This window comes from Chelonoidis abingdonii, chromosome 2, assembly GCF_003597395.2.
Source record: "Chelonoidis abingdonii isolate Lonesome George chromosome 2, CheloAbing_2.0, whole genome shotgun sequence".
In the NCBI taxonomy this organism is placed as follows: domain Eukaryota; kingdom Metazoa; phylum Chordata; order Testudines; family Testudinidae; genus Chelonoidis; species Chelonoidis abingdonii.
The window spans coordinates 95,807,286-95,828,095 of record NC_133770.1 but is presented as its reverse complement, the minus strand read 5'-3'; the positions used below and the strand labels follow the sequence as shown (position 1 = coordinate 95,828,095).

Sequence of the window (20,810 nt, the reverse complement as noted above, 5' to 3'; positions counted from 1 at the left end):
CTACATAACAAAGTTTTGTTGTCCTATGTTGCCATGTTGGTCAGGGCTGTCACCTAACCGAAAGCTATGCTGACAAAACCTCCAGCAAAGATCCAGCTAAGCCAGGGGTGGGCAAAGCTTTTTGGCATGAGGGCCACATCTGGGTATGGAAATTGTATGGCAGGCCGTGAATGCTCATGAAATTGGGGGTTGAGGTGTGGGAGTAGTCAGGGCTGCAGCTGGGGGTGCGGGCTCTGGGGAGGGGACAGAAATGAGGAGTTCAGGGTGTAGGAGAGGTCTCCAGGCTAAGGCAGGGGGGTAGGGGTGAGGGCTTCAGCTGGGGATGTAGGCTCTGGGATGGGGCTGGGGATGAGGGGTTGGGAATACAGGAGAGGGCTCTGGGCTGGGACAGAGGGGTTCAGAGGGTGGGGGGGGGGATCAGGGCTGCCCTGTCCACAGGCATTGGCCAATGAGAGCTGCGGGGGTGGCACTTGGGGTGGGGACAGCCTGTGGCACCCCCTGGATGCCCCTATGCATAGGAGCCGGAGGGGGGACGTGCCACTGCAGCTGCTTCCAGGAGCCACGACACATGCAGAGCAGGGCAATCCCCTGACCCCGCTCCCCAGCGGGAGCTCAAGGGCTGGATTAAAATGTCTGAAGGGCCAGATACAGTCCCAGGGCTGTAGTTTGCTCACTCCTGAGCTATGCTGACAGAGGAGGGCTTTGGGCTTCTGTTGACAAACAGTGGTTTAGCTGTACTGGCAGTACAACTCCTTTGCTTGGTGTAAGCTGTGTCTCCATTAGGAGGCTCCACTGGTACAGCTATAGCAGCAAAGCATTTGTAGTCTAGACAAGGTCTTATTCCGGAATGAGAGTGTCTACACATTGAGTTATTCAGGAATAGCTATTGTGCTTTACATTCACACTCTTCCTTAATCTAAATTAACTTCCAAGTATAGACAAGCCTCCAGGCTATAACGGAGAGGTAAGATGCAAGCCTAGCTGTGTTACAAGTAATACTTCTTTCAAAGATGCCGGCAGTTTAACATTGGTAGAGTTATGGCTAATCCTTTGTACTGAAAGCTTGAGAAGTTTGACCCAAAGTACTATTACACTGGTACTTGGTGGACACAAAAATAGGATTTGTGACAACTGCAGCATTGCTATTGCACAGATATATTACTATATTACAGGAGTGGCCAAACTTACTGACCCTCCAAGCTGCATACAGTAATCTTCAGAAGTTCGATTCCCGCAAGACATGCACAACCTGCCCCATGGGAGGGGCCTGCCAGGGTGTGGGGCTTCTGCCCCAATTAGGGTGACCAGATCACTCAAGTCAAATATCGGGACGCGGGGGGCGGGGTGGGTCAGACGGGAAAAAATGGCGGCAGAGCCAAAAAAAAATCCCCCACTTCTGCCTCCTCCTCCCTCCGCAAGCGCTGGAGGGATGCCCGGGAGACTCAGGGGAGCGTGGGGCCGGGGTAAGTGTGAGTCTGGCCTGGCCCTGAGAGGCAGGACTCGGGCACAGTACCTGGAGAGAGAGTAAGGGGTGGTCTGCAGGGCCAGACGGCGGCCGTTCTGCCCACCTGGGCAGCAAGACTGGGGAGCAGCCGCTGCTGCAGCTCCACTGCCGTGAGGGGAGGAAGCGGCCGCTGGCCAAGCTTGGCAGCTGCAGCTCTGGCACCCACGAACCTCTCGAGCCCAGGCTTGCTGCGGGGACCCAGCAGTGCGCACGCTGCACCCAACCCCTGGCCAGTCGCGTCTGGGCTGGCTGCCCAGCTGGTGCAATCCCGCGGGCAGCCCCGGAGTAGGGGCAGCAGGCCCCAGCCCCCCCATCCTGCTTGGGTCCCGCAGGGGAACGGCTGGGCTGCTGATCCCTCTGCCGCGGGATTGCACACGACTGGCCAGGGGCTGGGCACAGCGTGCGCGCTGCTGGGTCCCCACAGCAGGCCCAGGTTCGGGGGGTTCGGACCCGGTTGCCAAAGCCGCAGCCGCCGAGCGCCACATGCTTGGCCACTTCCTCCCCCCGCAGCAGTGGAAGCTGCGGCTGCTCCCGAGTCCCGCTGCCCAGGTGGGGAGAACAGCCAACGCCTGGCCCCGCGGGCCGCCCTGCTACTGTCCCTCCAAGTACCGTGCCCGAGTCCTGCCTGCTCGGGGCCAGGCCGGACTCACACTCACCCTGGCACCGTGCTCCCCTGAGTCTCCTGGTTATGGCGTGCTTGGCAAGAGGTGGGGATTTGGGGAGGGAGCCAATGGGGCAGTGAGGGAGCGGAGATTCGAGGAGGGACCCAATGGGGGAAGGAGGAGGCGGAGTCGGGGCGGGGGAGGGCGCGAGCCCTTCCGGGCTCCGGAGCTTTTACTTGTTTGTCCGGTGTCCCAAACTAACGTTGGTCAGGACGTGGGACAAACAAGGAAATATCGGGACAGTCCCGATAAAATCGGGACATCTGGTCACCCTAGCCCCAATGCCCATTTGTGGGGCTAAAGCCCTTAAACTCCTCCCTCCCAGCAGGGCAGAAGCCACTAGACTCACCACACCACCCCAGGTCAAAAGCCTCGAGCTTCAGTCTTGTAGGCGGAGAATGGAGGGTGTATGGGTGGCTCCGGGAGCTGCATTTTAACTGTAAAAGAGCTGCATGCAGCTTATGAGCCACAGAAAACACTTGGCAACTGCCTCACGCCTTATTTAGTAGTTATCACCTGCTCAGTGTGGCTGTCTGAAGAGCTATCAGTCTCATTTGGTAGCAGATTATGTTCACTTTGAGAATGATTACACAAGGTGCAAGTCAGCACAGAATCAGGCTCATGATCTGTGCAGATAAGACTGACACTTCCTGAGCGGCTCAGTACTTCACTGTAAGCACAAGTACTTTATACAGGGCTTGAAATTAGCACCTTTCTTCCATTGGCTTTTGAGTCATGGATTTGCTTCCCTCCCCTGGCCTCCTCTTGAGTTACAGCAATTATTGTCCCTGCAGGCTTCCCTCCATCCCAGGTGTAGATCAGCTGCCTTTCTGGCGCTGCCTTTGTGCTTCTATCCACCCCTTCTAGAATTGTCTTGAGGGGCAAGTGAATTTCTCCCAGGCACTAAATTTGGTGAGCTAGTATCCTAGCCACTAGTGACAATTAACAGTTAATGTCCAACCCTGTCCATGTATCTTTTGCTCTTACCACATATCATATGACTCGATACATCCCCACCTATGCATCATAATGCTATCTTTGTGACAGCAAAAACACTTTGAGTCACTAAGGCCTGGTCTATGCTAAACAGTTAGGTTGACCCATCTACATCACACAGGGCTGTGAAAAAATGTACACCTCTGAGTGACGTAGTTAAGCCAACCTCACCCCTGTGTAGACAGCGCTATGGTGACCGAACAATTCTGTCAGTTTAGCTACCACCTCCCAGGGAGGTGGATTACTTATGCCATTGGGAGAATCCCTCCCGTTGACGCAGGTGGCTGCAACTGTGATGCTGTAGTGTTTGAAGTGTAGGCAAGCCCTTAGTTTAAAGAGTTATCAAAAGATCTCAGTAGCTTTCCATCACAGCATTATCATGACTGGTGGGAATATGTTGTTCCAGTGTGTATGTATGTGAATATAGAGCTGCCTGGGGGTGTGGGGGCTAGATGTCGAATTCCCATTAATTTTAATTTATTTTAATTGGAAATCCAAATTCCTTAGACAGCTTTAACAATCTCAGGCACCTCATGTATACATGTGTGAAGAGTGACATGTTGTAACTAGGGTTTTTGCCCAGAGTTGTTTCTCTAATGAAGACATAATAGTAACATGAGCATGTGGCGAAAAAGGAGGGAAATATTCCTTTCATTTTTTTAGCAGGGAAAACCAAATATCTCGTATTGTTTCTTCAGTTTCATAAGCATGAGAGTGTAGTACATTTTCAGGAAAGTAAAATGATTCACAAATTTTGGTCTGATGTGCACAAAAAAAGTCTCAAATAATGAGATGGTTGACTGACTTTTCAGTAAGGGACCTATAGGTGCATCACATGCTGGGATTTAGGTGGCAAAGATCAAAGTTCAGAATGAATACCATCCAGTATTGCATCAACAGAGTGTTGATCTCAGTCTTCATTAAAATCTTGTTGATCTCAGTCTTCATTAAAATCTTAGTGTTATCAGGATAGGAGATTATATTTACCTGTGTCTTTGATCATTAAAGAAAACCTATATCATCCTTATTGTGATGGCAGACGCTAACAGCATCTTCATCAGAAATTAACACCAGATTGTTAAATCATTTTGCAAAGGCTGAAAGGGTCTGGTGTTTATGGGTTGGTTGTGCCTCATGAGATGTAAAATCATCCTGAAAGATCTTGGTACAAATGTGTATAGAGAAAGATCCTTCTTCCTACTAATTCAATATGAATGAAACACTGGTGGGATGAGATTTTGTATTAGATGGCATATGCTATTTATTTTCTTGGATTATTGTTCTAGACAAACCTGAATTTCGATGAAGTTTCTTGCAGCCATTATACTGTCTGCCTCTCTTAATGATATGAATGTGTATGTCTATATGAATGTTTTAGTATAAAGTAACAAAACTAAGTTTATATTTTGCTTGGGAATTTAAGTTAATTCCGCCTACAAAGGTTAACCATTTTTTGTAAACTAAAAAAAAAAAAAAAAAATCAATCAATGATCCAGGCTTTAATACATTGCTCAAATCTTAACTTGCCAATTATTCTTGAGATTGCTTTCGTTGCTTGACTGTTCTGTTTCTGATGCTCCTCTGTTAAGCTTACCAGTGGCTGTTCAATACTTCGATAATATTGTGCTTCTACTGATGTATGTTTATATGGACATGTAAAAGCAGCACAGAGTCCTGTGGCACCTTATAGACCAACAGACGTTTTGGAGCATAAGCTTTCGTGGGTGAATACCCGATGAAGTGGGTATTCACCCACGAAAGCTCATGCTCCAAAACGTCTGTTAGTCTATAAGGTGCCACAGGATTCTTTGCTGCTTTTACAGATCCAGACTAACACGGCTGCCTCTGTGATATGTGGACATGGATTTTATTTTTAATTTCTACTTGTTTAGTTCCAACATTAGAGCTCTTTTTGCCCTCTCTGATAATGATTTGAAGTGATATAGTGACACCTGGTGGGGAGGATGAGAATTTTGTAGTTAACAAATGTTAGCTTTAACTTCCAAAGTTTCAGAGGAATGCAGACTCATTACATGAAGCACTGTTTATGTTTTTTTCATTTTGGGACCCAAATCTTGTCCCTTCCACCACCCACGCAGGTGCAGCTGGCACTGGATTCGGCAGAGCTAGTATAGTTTTGGTGATCACGCAGGATTCTTAGAGCCTATGTTGGAAGGATTCTCCCTCCATTTGTGCCACACAGCAGTGGTTTCTCTCTCTTCTGTGGGTCCTTGCAATCTGGCAGACAGGTTTTTAGGAGGTAGGGGCTGGTAGATTCTACTGGGGATATTGCAACTGTAAGGCTGAATTCTTTCCTCTAATCCCAGCAGGGTGTCTCCTGTACACACAGCTTGGCCACTCAAGCTAGACGGTTTCCCTTTTAGGGTATATGAGTACTGCAGCTGGGAGGTCTGCTTTCCAGCTCAAGTAGACAGACTTGCACTTGCTCAGCTTGAGCTAGCGTGCTAAAAATAGCAATGTGGATGTTGCAGGACAGGCGGTGTTGTACCTGAGTCCGAGCTTGGGAAGCCACTCGAGCTGGGACTCAGAAAAGATAACCCAAATTAACTAAAGGTTTGAATATAAAGTGGAGTAGTTAAATTATATTAAACCCCTGTACAGACACTCATTCAAAATTAGGGTGTCATTAAATTGGTTTAACTTTAAGCTAACTGAAGCTACTATGTTTAATATGAATTTTGCTTGCTTTTTTTACTCAGAAATGTCAAATCTGATCTTTTGTGGTTTAGTGGAGGACTTCTTGGAGATGTGTTACAAGAGCTCACACCTTAATTGGAGAGGCAGGTGTACTGAATCTTTAACAACCGTATCTTTCTCCCAAGTGCCATTTAGGCATTGACATTGAGCAAGTGTTGCCAAAAGCAAGCAAAGAAATAACAAAAGAAAACAAAACAAAACCTGAAAGAACTTTAAACAGAGTGAGCTAAAAATCTCTTTTCAATTGTTCATCTTCCATTTTTTTGTTAAAATTTCACTAGTTCTCCAACTGCTATAGAGTCTCCCGGGGTAGATAAGATGTGGATTTCTACAATAAAAAGGAAGCAGAACATTGCCTTTATGTTTTTCTGTGTCAAAAATCTACCAGAATTTATTTATACAACATAAAGAAGCAACAGAAGGATACAATCTTCTTTTATATTTTCTTATGGCAAAGGCCTTTATATTTAATGTAGCCTGATTTAGTAATCATTTACAGTAGATTGCTGTAGTGATGCCAGCATAACCCTCCAGTGTAAACACAGCCTATACTGATGGAAGGGGTTTTCCATCAGTGTAAGAACACCACCTACCCGAGCAGCAGTAGCTAGGTTGATGGAAGAATGTGTCTACACTGGGTGTTAAGTCAGCATAGTTACATTGGGCACTGCTGACCGACTCAGCTATGTCAACCTAAATTTTAAGTGTACACTAGGCCTTGGGAATGTAAGGGATTCCAAAATCTTTCCCTTCACAGATGTTTACCTGAACTCTGCATTGGTTTCCACCTTTAAATAGTATTTAGAATATTGCTTGTTCACAAAACTAAGAAGTTGTAAGATATTTCTTTAATTTTACAGTGCATGGAGCCATTTAGATTTAGACCAATGGAGCTATGCTGTCTCTCTTTTTTTAAATTGTGTAGGTGAAGTCCCCCAGCTCTGAAAAAGCACTTAATATTTTACAGGGCAAAAAGTTGTCCAAAGCAAGCACATGTAAGAGATGCAAGATGTACCTAAAAACTAATGTCCTTAAAATATTTCAGCCTTAAGCCATAATCAAGATAGAAGTTTTATGTTTTTGGATAAGTTAAAATACCACTTAATGCTAGATTAACACCGAAGCTCCCAATTTTTCCAGTAAACAGTGAGTGCTAGTTGCAACAGTGATCCTTCTATAGACTTTGTCTCATTCTTCTGTGTCAAGTTCACCCTCCCTTTTGGGCAGATGATAACCAATTTGTCGTAGTTGGTGCACGATTTGTAAAACAAAACAAATAAACCAGTAAGGATTATGAATCAAAGTTCTCTTAACTGCCACCAGGATATTGGGCTCATTTCTGAATGGTGCTGACCATGTTGGCCTAATCCAGCAATGTATTTAGGCATGTGCTTAACTTTTAGTGCTTGAGAAGTCGCACTGAAGTCAATGGGGGAAATGCTCTTGTGCTTTATGTTAATCATGTGCTTCAGTATGTTGCTGGATCAGTGGTAGAATGCTCAGTACCTTGAAGGATCATGTCATCTCATTTAGGACCTAGTTCTGCCACTGCCACTCATGCTGAGTAGTCCCTTACTCTATGGATGGCCCCTCTGAAACCAATAGGGCTGCTGATGCACCCAGGCCTTGACTGCACACAAGTACACTGGCTTAACTTAAATCAGTTTTTAAATTGAAAGTTAAATGGGACAGAATCCTGTGTAGACACACTTATTTTAGGTATTTGGGTTAAGTTTAACCTTGTTCCTAATTGACTTACACTGAATTGATATAAATTAGATTGATATTAATTCAGTTTACAAAAGTCCAAACAGCCTTTTGCTCTGGTTTCACTAATTGGTGAATTAGTTGAATTGGTGCAGTGGACAACTCTTGAGGTGCTACTCAGCAGGAGTAAGAGTGGTAGAATTTTGCCTGTAAGCAACCTAAATAATGACTTCCTTCTGTAAAAAGATTTTAAACATTAATTATTGGAAAAGTTGTTGCACAACACAGGTAGCCTCTCTCTAAATACTTCCTCTATTTGTCTCCTGTGAAGAGAAGGAATTAACAATTCACCAACTTTCTGTGAACACACCTGACACATTGGTATAAAAGCAAGATGACATTCAAATGGGAGTGTCCACTTCATTTGCTAAAGGAAGACTCAGCTTGATTTCCTCCCTCAGCTCTAAAAACATGGACTAAAAGAGAGGTTTAATCAGCATGGGGTGATTTTCTTGGCCTTTGCATGAAGTTTTCTCACAAATGCGAGTTGGTCTCTTCCAGGAGACAATCTTTGATGCCAGTGCTAACGTGTTTTGGAGTATCTTCATTGCACGGCCTCTTTTGCTCTGCTTCTACCTCTTAACATGTCTTTGGCTTTTTTGTCTTGCCTTTCTAAGAGCTTCCTGCCACTGTTCCCTTTATCATTGCCCTGCTGCATTACTGGTAACTGTTGTTATGTCTCCTGTCTCTTCCAGCTTTGGAGATATGTTGTCTTTTACACTGACTGCATTTGTTGAGTTGATGGATCATGGGATTGTATCATGGGATACATTCTCGGTGGCGTTCATTAAAAAGGTAAATTTCTGTCCTAACATGCATGTTTTTAATGTCAGTTTGTGTGTCTAAGTTTTAAGCATTTGGAGAGAAATGTTCTTATTCAGGTAGATAGTAATTAACTCAGCAACATATGTCTCTGAAAGTGTAGGGGGGTGGGATGAGGGAGAAGGGCTGTTTCAGACTGTTTTTTGTTGTTGTGAAGCCTGAACCTACTTCTGCTGAAGTCTCACTGTTGTTAACTTCAGTGGAACAGGATCAGGTCTGTGGTGCCTTTCTTAAGCCTTACATAAATGACAAAATTATATTGATTTATTAAATTGGTTTAGAAACTGACTTTAGTTAAATTGGTCCCTTATGTGGACACTCACTTTGGCTTAACTGTACCTTATATCAACTTAGTGTAAGCTAACGTTTTAACTTAAGACAAGGCCTTTCTTTGGCTTGAACCAAGAGCAATGACAGAGAGTTTCATTTTTTGTTTGATTGTATTGTACATTGAAATGAAGGGACTCTGTAACTGGAAAGCTTGGCTTTTTCTCCAACATCTTTATACAATAAAAGATACTACTTCACCCACCTTCTCTCTCTAGAGTGAGTTAAAAGTAGTTTTGGGACCTACACCTGTTCTTGAGTCACCCTGCTAATTTCTCTTGTTTTATAATCAAAGTTTCTTTTTTTAAATGTTTTTTCTCTCCCCACACAAACCGGGAAAACTGATGATATAATAGAAATAATGACACTGATTATCCAAAAGTACTGCTAAATGCACAAATTAAACAAACTGAAAAAAATAGTGTTCTCCCCCTCTAATCTTTTTCATTTATAGCAATCATGTGTTTCTTAAAATATTAACACCTTAAAAAAAATCAGAGAGTAGAGCAGTTTTTATTAAGATGACATTGTCTCATGAAAAAGATACTACTGGGACAAACATGACCCAAAATAATCTTATAAAAAGACTAAAAATGAATGTAATATTTTCACAAAATAATAACTGTAGCAATAATATTAAAATATCTCATGGAAACTTTTCTTTCTTAAAGACGTTTCCCTGCAGTGTCTGCAATCTAAATTTGGTTAGAAAATGACTATTGCTTAAGTGAAACTGACAAGTTTAGTTCCACTGTCCAAGCTGAAAGAATCAATACAAACATAGGAAATAAGCAGAACAGTGAAAAGAGAACTAGATTTAAAAAAAATCAATTTTCATAATCAAAGCTGCCATTTGTGAGAAGTCAAGACATTTGATTTTTAAAAATATGGGCTCCATCATCTGCTCTTTTGCACTCATGTAAGTTCATTAAAGTCAGTTGGGTTACGTGGTTAACCCAACTGACTTTAATGTCACTCATCACCTGATAGTGTCACTTTTGAGCAGGGGTGGAGTGTCCTATTTCAATGTCTGGAATGTAGATATTTACACACACATTTCCAAACTGATCAAAACGGTTATTGAATATGTCTTACTGCATATCTTACAGCAGTGTAGATGTTTTTAAAAATATCTTATAGGTTTGATAGTTTTATTTTACATTTTTCCACTAAAAAGAATAGAATGCAACTGTTTTGTAACAGACTTATATAAGACATGATCAAGTACAGCATGATCTTGAAGACCCCACTGACAAATGAGTACAAAGCCCACAAATGTTACCTTGTCAACCAAATAAAATTAATTTCTTATCCAACCTCTTCCTTTGCCCTGCAGGATGCAAAGTAATTACAGGAAAAGCTAGCAGGTGCGCTGCCTGATATTGGTATGTCTGCCGTGTATTCTGGGCCCAACATTTCTAGTCAGTAAATGCCCATGGGCAACCTATTAAAAATGAGTTCCTTCCTAGTGAGGCACCTAACTCAGCCGTCCTGACAAGGAGAAGGAAGAAAAGAGTAAACAGAGAAGGGATCAATAGAAAGAATAAGGGAAGAATGGTAGAGGGGAGAAAATAGAAGAGAAGGAGAAAGGCAGGCAGAGATGCAGGAAAGGTGCATAGTTGTGACCCAACTGTGCAATGTATTATGTGCATATGGACCTCTGCACCCACATGGAGCCCCATCACCTTCATTGCATGCCAGGGATCAGGGATAGGGCCTTCCTTCTCTCTCATGGGAATCCGTTGCTCCACTAGTACCAGCCAGACCCTTTGAAGTTTTGGTGGGATGGTGTGACCACTGACAGTGCGGATATGGGGGCTGAAGATCCCCTGCTAAGCTAGGGGGCACGTCAGCCCTGCCCCTGTGAAGAGCTTTTCTCTACTAGATGAAGGCAAAGCTGGAAGGGGGAAGTTAAAGTGAAAAAACATCTAACTGCAAAGGCAGAAGCCTCAAGAGAACTTAGAGAAACCTCTACATTGTCTTAGTCATGTAGAATGAACAACAAGCAGCATGGTGCTAAATGCAATGTAAGTTCCAACTTTCTAAAATTTGCTGCATGGGAAGGGAATGGCACCAGGAAAAATAGTTGTCTTTTTTACGGCATACGTTCGCTAATCAAATCCAATAATAATAGTCCTCTATTTGAAAATAAGATAATCACTTGAAAAACTTATTCTGCAGGAAGACCGGCATTTGAACCACACCATATCAGCTCTGTCAATACCTACACTGACATCACATTGTTCCAGGCAGTAACTAATGAACAGATCGCCGTTTAAAGGACCTGATGGTTTTTGCCTTCTGTCACAGTTCTGTTGCAATTTGTCCCCCTCCCCCCCCCCCTTTTGGTGATGGGACGAAAGCACTGATGATTTCCTGTGTCCCTTTAAGCAAGACATTTAGGACCTGATTCAGCAAGGCACTTCAGTACCCCAGTGGGGCTGTGCAAATGCTTAAAGTTATGCACGTTTTTAAGTGCCTTGATTAACTGGAACTTCAAGCTCCATGCCTCAGTTTCCCTTAATTCACCCATGAGCTAGGCAGAACTGCAAAATCTTTTATGGAAAATTTAAAACCAGTTGAATTTTGTGTGTGTATGTCTGGAGTTTCGATGAAGACTCACTGCTTTGTACAAAATGTTTAATTTCAGCAAAATTTTTGATGACTGCAGCATATGACTGGTCTGTAAGGGTGTGTCTTACACTGCACCCTTCTTTGGGCGGCATGTAGTGCACCAAGCATGGATCTAAACAGCAGTGTAGATGTTGAAGTACTGCTTAAGCAAGTTAAGTAAAGATACATGTGACAGGTGTGCATATGTACTTGAGTACATACCCACACAATTTTTTGTTCCCCCAAGCAGTGCCTTCCCATGTACTTGCTATTTTTAGTGTCCTGCTGACTCCCTGTTACTGGAACCCTTCCTCTGTCCCAGGGAAAGAATCTAGCAACCTTTTCCTTCTGTCTCTCCCCTGCCAGAGCTTTTCCTCACTGCAGTGAAAGGCTCTGGGAGTGGGGAGCTGCTGAAGCCTTTCTCCGCTGCCAGAGACGTTCACTGACACTTGTAGCTATACACGACAGTGTGCTTTTTGCTGCCAGTGGTATGTAGTGTAGATGCAGCCTCTGTGTGCAAACCATTCTGTTATGCTCTGGCTGCACATTTGCAACAACGAGAAGGGATTCTGGCTGGGGAGCAGAATAGTTTTGGTTAAGGCATTGTCTACAATGGGATTTCAGCCACCAGTGTAGCTGCACCAGTGCAAAGCCCTAATGTAGATGTGATTTACACCAGTGAAGCATGATTTCCATTGGCACATTTTACCCAGTTTGAAACCATGCATGGTAAGCTAGACCCATGCAAATCATAATAAACCAGTGTAAATCATGTCTACACTAGGGGTTTGCACTGATGGCTGAAATCTCAGGATAGACAAAGGCTAGCTCTCTTCTGTTGCTCCTACTCTTGTCACTTGATTATACTTTCCACAAGTTACTCTGGGTTCACTTCCCTGCAATGTTGATCTTTGTGTCCTGGCTGCCTGACTTAAATTCCATCATATGCACCCCATGTTTCTCTTGCTTTGATGCAAAGTAGGTAAAAATATGGGGATTCTGCTTAGTGCCTTTCAGTAAAAGAACTGCAGGGATATTTAATTTCACAACAGACATGTGGACCACTGGTCACCCCACAGACTACTGATTGAGGAACACTCACTGTGTCATCTATAGGAGCAAAAACTCATGCAGAGAGTAATGGAGTAGAGGCAGTGATGAGCTGCCAAAATATTAACAACAAGTTCCTCCCTCAACCCACGAGGCGTCCTGCCCCCTCCCCCACCCCCAGGACCCATCCACCCCCTTTCCCTGTCCCCTAACTGCCCCTGCCGCTCCATACAACCCCTCCTCTAATATTCCTGATGGCCCCGGGACCCCTGCCCCATCCAACCACCACTTCTCTCTGTCCCTGACTGCCCCCGCCACCTCATCCAACCCCTGCTCCTTCCTGACTGCCTCCCGGGACCCTTAACCCCATTCAATCCCCCTGTTCCCTGCCCTCTGACCGCCCCGACCCCTATCCACTCCCCGACAACCCACCGAACACTCCCTCCCTGCTCCCTGTCCCCTTACCACACTGCTTGGGGCCCAGACCGGGTCCGCTCCGCCAGACTCCCCGAGCTGGGCCGGCCGGGCCAGAGGCACTCGGCTAGCACCGGGACCGGCTCCGTGGGGCCCAGACTCCTCGAGTCGGGCTGGCCAGGTCGGAGCCGCTCGGCCGGCACCAGGATCGTCGCCGCGGGGCCCGACTCCCTGAGCCAGGCTGGAGCCACGTGGCTGGGACCAGCCCAAGCCTGGGGCACTTGGCTGGGGCCAGGGGGAGCTGGACTGGGCTGCACACGCCGTGCCTCCCTGGAGCCCTCCGCGTGTCCACCCCCTACCCCTGCCCGGCTTACCTGCTTGCTCCTTGTTTCAGGCTTCCCGCAAACATTTGATTCGCGGGAAGCAGGGGAGGGGGAGGAGAAGGAGGGCAGAGCGTTCAGGGGAGAGGGGGAGGTGAGCTGGGGCCGGGGGCCGGGTGGACAGCTGCCTGAGCCTTTGTTAAATTTAAAAAAATTTTTAGAACCGGTTGTCCTGGAACAACCGGTTCTAAAAAGGCTTCTAAATTTAACAACCGGTTCCTGTGAACCGGTGCGAACCGGCTGGAGCTCACCACTGAGTAGAGGGTGGGGGTGGGAGACTGTAGGAGGAGCAGCAGCGTAATAGACTTTTTTTTTCTTCTCTTTGTTTCGGATGCCTACAATACACACAATAATCCTGTACAAAAATATCTGCTTTCCTCCTTCTGCTTCCACTCAGAATTTCACAAGCACAAAACTTAAGGCTTTATCAACGCTATAACTTTTAACCATGATTTTGTAACTGTTTAGAGATACAGTCACCTTAACAGTTACTGGTTGTAAGATTCAGTTTGTCCCCATGGAGTAATTTTTTGGCCATTGAAACAATTGTTATGCACCTTCAGGTATCATTCTGCTTAATCATGCTTATGTCTGTGCATTCTGGGAAAATCTGGGCTGTTCTCCCATAGGTCTCAGCAGAAGGCAGTGTTCCTAGAGGACATGTACACAGTACATCAGCAGCATGCAGGATGATGCAGTCTGACACGTTCTGCTGCAGAGCCAAACTGGTTATATAGGTATGGGGAAGGGTGTAATAGCCACTCTGCAAAAGCAGTGTGCTGAGCTGGTTACAAGAAGACGATTGTGTGTTAACCTACACCTGCAGTAGGGATGAAACACTTATTAGCTGACAGTAGTTACTAGGAGTTTTTACCATCATGCATGTGGAAGCAAACCGCGTTTACAGCCAGCCATGCCGGCTCAATTAAAAATTGTAAGATGGAGATATGTTTTGAGTGAGGTTGATTTTCTTTTGCACTGGAAGTCATGGGACGATAGAGGGAAAACATGTAGGTTATGCTAGAGGAAGGCAGCTTTCATTGGGAAGGTTGCTGCTGCTTTAGCCACATCTGCCCTGCTGTTGTTTTACCAGTGAGCCAAAGGAAAGCTCTGTGTGGCTCGAAAGCTTGTCTCTCTCACCAACAGAAAGTGGTCCAATAAAGATATTACGTCACCCACCTTGTTTTTAACAGTGACAGTTTGAGAAAAATGCCCAATCTGGATAAGTACGTTAGGGAGAATAAAATATTCCTCCCCTGCTCTTTCCAAAACATCCTCTGGCAAAAAACAAATCTTACAATTTTTCAGTGGTGATTTCATACAACATGTGATGTTTGAATGTTGGCTAGATACTTAGCTGGTGTAAATTGGTATAGCTCCATAGATTTAAACAAATCTGTACGAGTTCGCACTAGCTGAGAATCTGGCTCATTATTTGCTTCAGTGTATTCTGATTTTAATAAACACAACTGGTTGATACTTTCTTAGTATTCATTTATGCACATCTAACAACTAGCATCTACACAAATTGTCCCTTCTGCTTTTGAAGCCTGCCTTTTCCTTCTTCCCTTTCCCTGTGCATGTAAACAAGATATGAATTATTCAAATGTTTAAATTTGTAGATAGCAAGTTATGTGAACAAATTTGCTGCGGACATCTCTATCTTGCAACGGTCATTAGCAATCCTGGAGTCAATGGTGCTCAATAGCCATGAGCTGTACCAGAAAGTAGCCCAGGAGATCACAATTGGCCAGTTAATCCCACATCTTCAGGGGTGAGTAGCCTAGATAATGACTTTTATTTAACATTAGAGTTGTAAAGAGAACAGCTTTTACATATAGTCTCTGAGATGGATTAAATTCAGCCTCAGTTAACAATGGCTAAACAACTTGTAATGAATGTTGTGGTATTGTCCATTGTATATCACCAGTTCTGGTGTAACTGGTTGTGTATTAGCTTCTATACGGCTGAATGGAAGGGGGCAAATGGAGCTGAGACATCATTGATGGTGAGTAATGTTAGGATGCAGATGGATCCATTTGTGTACCATTGTCGGAAAACTAGTAGGGTAGAACAGCATCCCTTGCTGAGGGTGAGGTTGGGAAGGAAAAATTTCTTAAATTGAATGTGCTTGGATAAATAATGATTGGATGGCTAGGCAAAAGCTGTCTACAGTAATACTGGGTGTTAAATAAATTGCGGTTTTTCTTGCATCATATTTCAGGAGCTTTCTATTCATTTAAAATGTGTATTACATACAAATACTTTAATCCTTGATTAGCAGGCTTATTTACTGAATATTTTGTGTCTTCAGCTTAACGTTCTGTTTTCAGATAACACAATAAGAAAAAATGATTTCTAAAGCTCATATCCATATACCATCTGCCATAATTATTACAATCATGTTCCACACAGGACAGATCAAGAAATCCAAACCTACACGATTGCAGTAATAAATGCACTTTTCCTTAAAGCACCTGATGACAAGAGGCAGGTGAGTTGTTGGTTTTTGTTGTTCATTTGCAGACCTATAGCAGAATCTGATTACTTTTGGCAGCTTATCTACATCTCTGCTGTGGTCTCCCTTTGCTTTTTTGTTACCACTGACTAGAGCTGATATGGGACCTGCTGATTGTACACTGGTGTACCTCCATACAGTTTAGTTAAGTCATTTCTGCCTTAGTCCGGTGTAAGTGAGAGGTGAAACAGGCCTGTTGAGCTTTTCTGATGTAATTTAGCTTCAGATAAACTGTAATGATTGTGTTAGGAAACTGCACTCTTTGGTGTCTGCATTTACTGCTGTGGTTATTTAGTGCATTGACATTTTTGCCAACACACTCAGTAACATCATACTCTTTTTTGTAAACTGTTTTTTTCAGTTTGTTGTTTAAAAGGAGAATTCCTTTTTTATATCCTAGCTCGAAAACAAAATGTCTATGTGTGAGTTGCCTAGCTGTAATAATGTTCCACTTAGCTAACTTAGTGTAAAATTCAGAAATCTCCAATGGAAATATTTCAAGACTGCTGCTCCATGTTAAATGAAACTGGAGTGTAATGTCTGGTATGTGGGAGCAGTTGCTTTATGTTTATTAAGATATTAGCCTACTAGATACTTTGCTTAGAATTTCCCCCCAGTGGTAGTAATGGCGGGAACTCTAGTGGAGACACATCACTGGTATCTAATGTGAAGGAGCTGCTTGTTCAACACTGTTGAAACTCAGGCCAATTATTTAAGTGCCAAAATACTAGAGAGAGTAAAAAAAAAAAAAATCATTTTTTATAGGAAGTGGATTTTTCAATGTAACTTTAATGGAAAGGTTTTTGTTTCATTCATTTTTTAACTTAATTTAATGTCTATGTTAAGTCAAAAGAAAAGTTGCTGCATGCTTCTGAAATCAGCTCTCCCATAGTTGAAAGGCACTGAGTATCTCAGAGTGCTTTGCAGACTCTACTGAAGCTTCACAACACTCCTGTGAGGGTGGTAAGGGATACATAAGAATCATTTCATCCACCATAATTGCTGCCACCCTTTGTAGTGGATCCTTGCTGTCTTTAATATTACATAATAGAGAGAGAACACCACTGCAACTAACGAAACTGCAGAAGGAGAGTCTGGTCAGTAGAATATAATTAACTGACTAGACATTTGGCCAGGAGGCTGGGTTAACACTCCCACTTGGAGAAAATTTCCTGGGGTCTTTAAAGTGTTTAAGTGATCAGAACCTTGACTCTTTATGTGTTGTGGTTAAGTATTAGTCCATATATCCAAGAAAGGGAAAGTTCCTATTAACTGTAACGTATGTTTAAAGGCTAACCTTGATTGCATTCTACATCTCTGAGGCAAAATAATGAGGTTATGCAATCATAGTTCATTTAAGTGTTTTGCTGCTTGGACTTGGATTTCCAGGTCCAGTTGCCATTGCTGATAGTTGATGTATGTGAAGTAGTGAACTGAAAAATCATATTGTCAGAACCAGACCACACTGGGCATAATTATACAAGGAATTTCACTAACAATTGTGAAGAATGTGGCTTGGAATTGACACCTGGGATCACGATGTGATGCTGTATTGCTTTTATATCAATAACGCAGCAGGTGTAGTGCTGTGAACTGGAAAGTGTGGAACACTTATGATTGCCAGAATTTGCACTGCAGACTCCTCAAAGGGACCATACAGTTTTATATAAAAATCCTGCACAATGCCCGAAGCTTTGGAAAACTCCCATAAGCTGCAGTATGAGGATCCAACTCTGTTTAGTTGTCTACACTGTAATAAAAAAATATAGCTAACTTTCTAGTAGTGACTTGTGACTATCCTTTTTTCTTTTATCTGGCTCTGTAATATAACGAAACAAAGTTTTTGAAAGGAAAACTCCATTGTTACTTTACTCCTATCAAGGATAATGCTGGACCTTGGTTAATTTTTTTAAGAAAAGAACTTAGTCTCAATAGTAGAAGAAAGCCAAAAGTGTTTGAGGCACAAAATGACACATTTAAAAAAACTCTTTTGAAATATATAGTTTTATTGTTTGTTAGTTCCAGTGTATTAAGAAGTGATGCTGAAGATTACTATGGAGAACTTTGTCTAATCTTGTATTAATGAAAGACCTCAAGAATTTATTTCTAAAATGTAGGCCACTTGGTGTAAATCTGTGCAGCTCTGCTGGAGTCAGAGAGTGATTTTCTTCAGTAAGAATCATTTTTGTTAATGGACCATAACCCATTGTAGGAGGTACAAACAATGACCCAAAAGGAGATCCCAGTAAGAATAACGCCTCAGTTGTGTTACATTGGGAAACTAAAAGATTCTAAGGGCAAAGTGGACATGCTGCTATCCCACTTTTTTAAATGATTCCGTGATTTTTCCTTTGGATGAAGAAGAGATTCTCACATGTATTCCTCATGGAAGGAGTACTTGTTTAGAAATAGAAATAAATATAATAGAAATAAAAATAAAGCTCTAACAAAGATTCTGTGGTCTTCAATCACTTTTTTCCCCTTCTCACCTCTGCACTCTGACCCAATACCTTTAGCTTGATGTAGCGAACACTGTTAACATCCTTGATTGTCCTTTGGCTGTAAGTTAACACTTCCTTTCTGTGTTAGGGCAAGTAGGTTCTCTTCTAATAGTGCCAGAGCCAGCCTTTGTTTATGCTGCTTCTGCCTTGCTTACATATCCTTTCCGCAGTTATCCATTTCTTCTCATATTTTATTTCAGTCATAATTTTTCCTGTTTTCTGTCTTCTTGCATAGATTTTTAATATAAATATACAACTTGGCTAATTTTTATTAATATTTATTCTTGCAAACCCATTTGCAAAAACTTTTTTAGTTTTTCGAATATGAGCTGTATTTTGAATCAATTATAATGACACAGAATCATAATGGATTATGATTGTTTCTTTGAACTGTAAAACATTAGAACTGATGTGACATTTTGTGCTATATTATGTAAGACAGTGTCAGATGAGCTAATAATAGCAATAGACAAAATTTACAGCAGTGGCCCAAAATGTCCAAATGCTAATACCAGTGTATAGGTAGCTATGCACAAGATTTTACCCATGTAATTTAATAGCATATTTTTGAATGAAATTTGAGAAAGAGAGAGAGAGAGTGGTGTGAGTGTGTGTGTGTGTGTGTGTATACAAAGATCAAACAGATGCAAGTGTATATATACCAAACAAGAATAAAGGAAAAATAAGAGTTTTTTACAGTTCTGTTGTCTAGATACTTCTGCAGTAGCAACTTTATAAATACTGAGATCATTACAACACATACAAGGTCCGACAGTATGATATGCAGCTAGATAGCTGAGATTGGATGGATTTGCTTAAGAATGGATGTTGAATCAAAGATGTGTGTTTGGTGGTTACTGAATGGTTAAAGGTAAAAATAGAAGTTAAATTAAAACATAAAATAGAAGGATGTGAGTATAGATTTTAATGGCGGGCCCCCATCTAAGACCCCCACCAACACCGAACTGTTTTTAGTGGGGAGAAGTTTGATTTGCAATGATGATACAGTAACTCGGGCTAATTGTTGACTTTAAGATAAAGCGTTAGTTTTCAACTGTTTTTAAAGTCTAATACACATATGCACATCTTGATCCACTACGACTTATTTTCAAAGTCCCAGTTAGCAGGTAGAAACATATTCGACTTCCTCCTGTCTTTCTCTGCTAGAATACTTGTATGTTAAATACTTTCCTCATATTATATATATTGGGTCTCAATCAATGTTCCATCTTTTAATTGCTATTTTTGGATAGTCAAAATGTTCTGCTCCCTGATATAAACTGTATGGTTTCCAGTCCCTTCATTTTCTTTCTTCCTCTTTGTCATTTTCAGAGTGGTCTGAATTTAAACAAAAATAAAAGATCAACTGAGGCAGTTCCTGTGAGGCCTCTCATTTAATTTCTTGATGAGAAATACTGCTGATGTTCAGTACAAAAACACACCCAGGAATGAATGTAGAGTTCTTCTCACTGCTGCACTGAAATACATGATTTAGCTAAATCTTTGTGTTTTACCAAAACAGGAGATGGCAAACATTTTGGCACAAAAACAGCTTCGGGCTATCATTTTAACAGTAAGTATTAGTAAAAAGTTCCCAAAGATTTTATTTACCAGTACAGGGAAAAAAACACATGTTGCCATTTTGGTGGATGTATGTTGTATATTATTCGTGCTTTTGTTCTTTTAGTTGTTTTTGTATTTCCACATGTTTTGTGGCTTGCTAGATAGTGTAGTTCTGCTGCTGAATGAACTAGAATTGACTGTCTAAAAGAGGTTATTTCCCCAATGCATAAATTGTCATTTCTCTACCAAGATATAATAATGATTAAATGAAGTATTTGGGGCTCCCTTCCTTTGGAGAAAATGAGCATTAGCTTGCAGACTAGGAGGGATTTGAAAAATCTTCAATGGCCTTGATTAGTAATGCAACCCAAACTTTAGGGTTTGAACTTTCTGTCAAGCAACAAGTGCTGCCTGGCTTTCAAAATCCCCTATGCCTGTTTGTGCATCATGTGTATAGATGATTTTACAATATGAAAACTCTTGTGTTTCCTCATATCTTGAGATCTTAAATTGAACACAGTTTGCCAAAGTTAGATTATTGCTGGTGATAAATAATTGCATGGAAGATGCACAAGACATATTTCAAAGTGGACTTAATAAACATAATAAAGAGCCTTCTCTCTCTCGCATTGAGAACCAGGGGGACTTTTGTCACTGACCATAATTAGAGCCAGATCAGGGCTCTTCTAAACTGTTCTAGTGCAGTATCTGACATGACATAGATATGAGAATTAGGCAGATTTGGCAGTCTGGAGACCCCGCCCCCCTCGCACCTCTCTTTTTCTTTAGATAATCAGTGTGGAGAAAGCAGACTGTTTCAGTTTCAAAGGCTATATTTTCCTTCCTAAGTGGCTGTATACATAGTAGGCTAGATTTTGACCCCTGTTGTGAAATTTACATGAGTAACAATCCCAGGTACTCATTCCCTGGCATAAATGTTCCAATGCCATGCAGCAGAGGACAGCAAACATCCTA

At 42.4% G+C, this 20,810-nt stretch overlaps 1 protein-coding gene across 1 annotated transcript in view; it reads left to right on the top strand.

Annotated features, from left to right (window-relative positions):
- ELMO1 (engulfment and cell motility 1) overlaps positions 1-20,810 on the top strand; it is a 472,781-nt gene that overhangs the window by 178,020 nt on the left and 273,951 nt on the right. The window contains exons 8-11 of the mRNA XM_032785439.2: positions 8,343-8,442; positions 14,876-15,027; positions 15,669-15,747; positions 19,795-19,845. Coding sequence (XP_032641330.1) covers positions 8,343-8,442; positions 14,876-15,027; positions 15,669-15,747; positions 19,795-19,845 — 382 coding nt within the window. The remainder of the gene's footprint in view (positions 1-8,342; positions 8,443-14,875; positions 15,028-15,668; positions 15,748-19,794; positions 19,846-20,810) is intronic.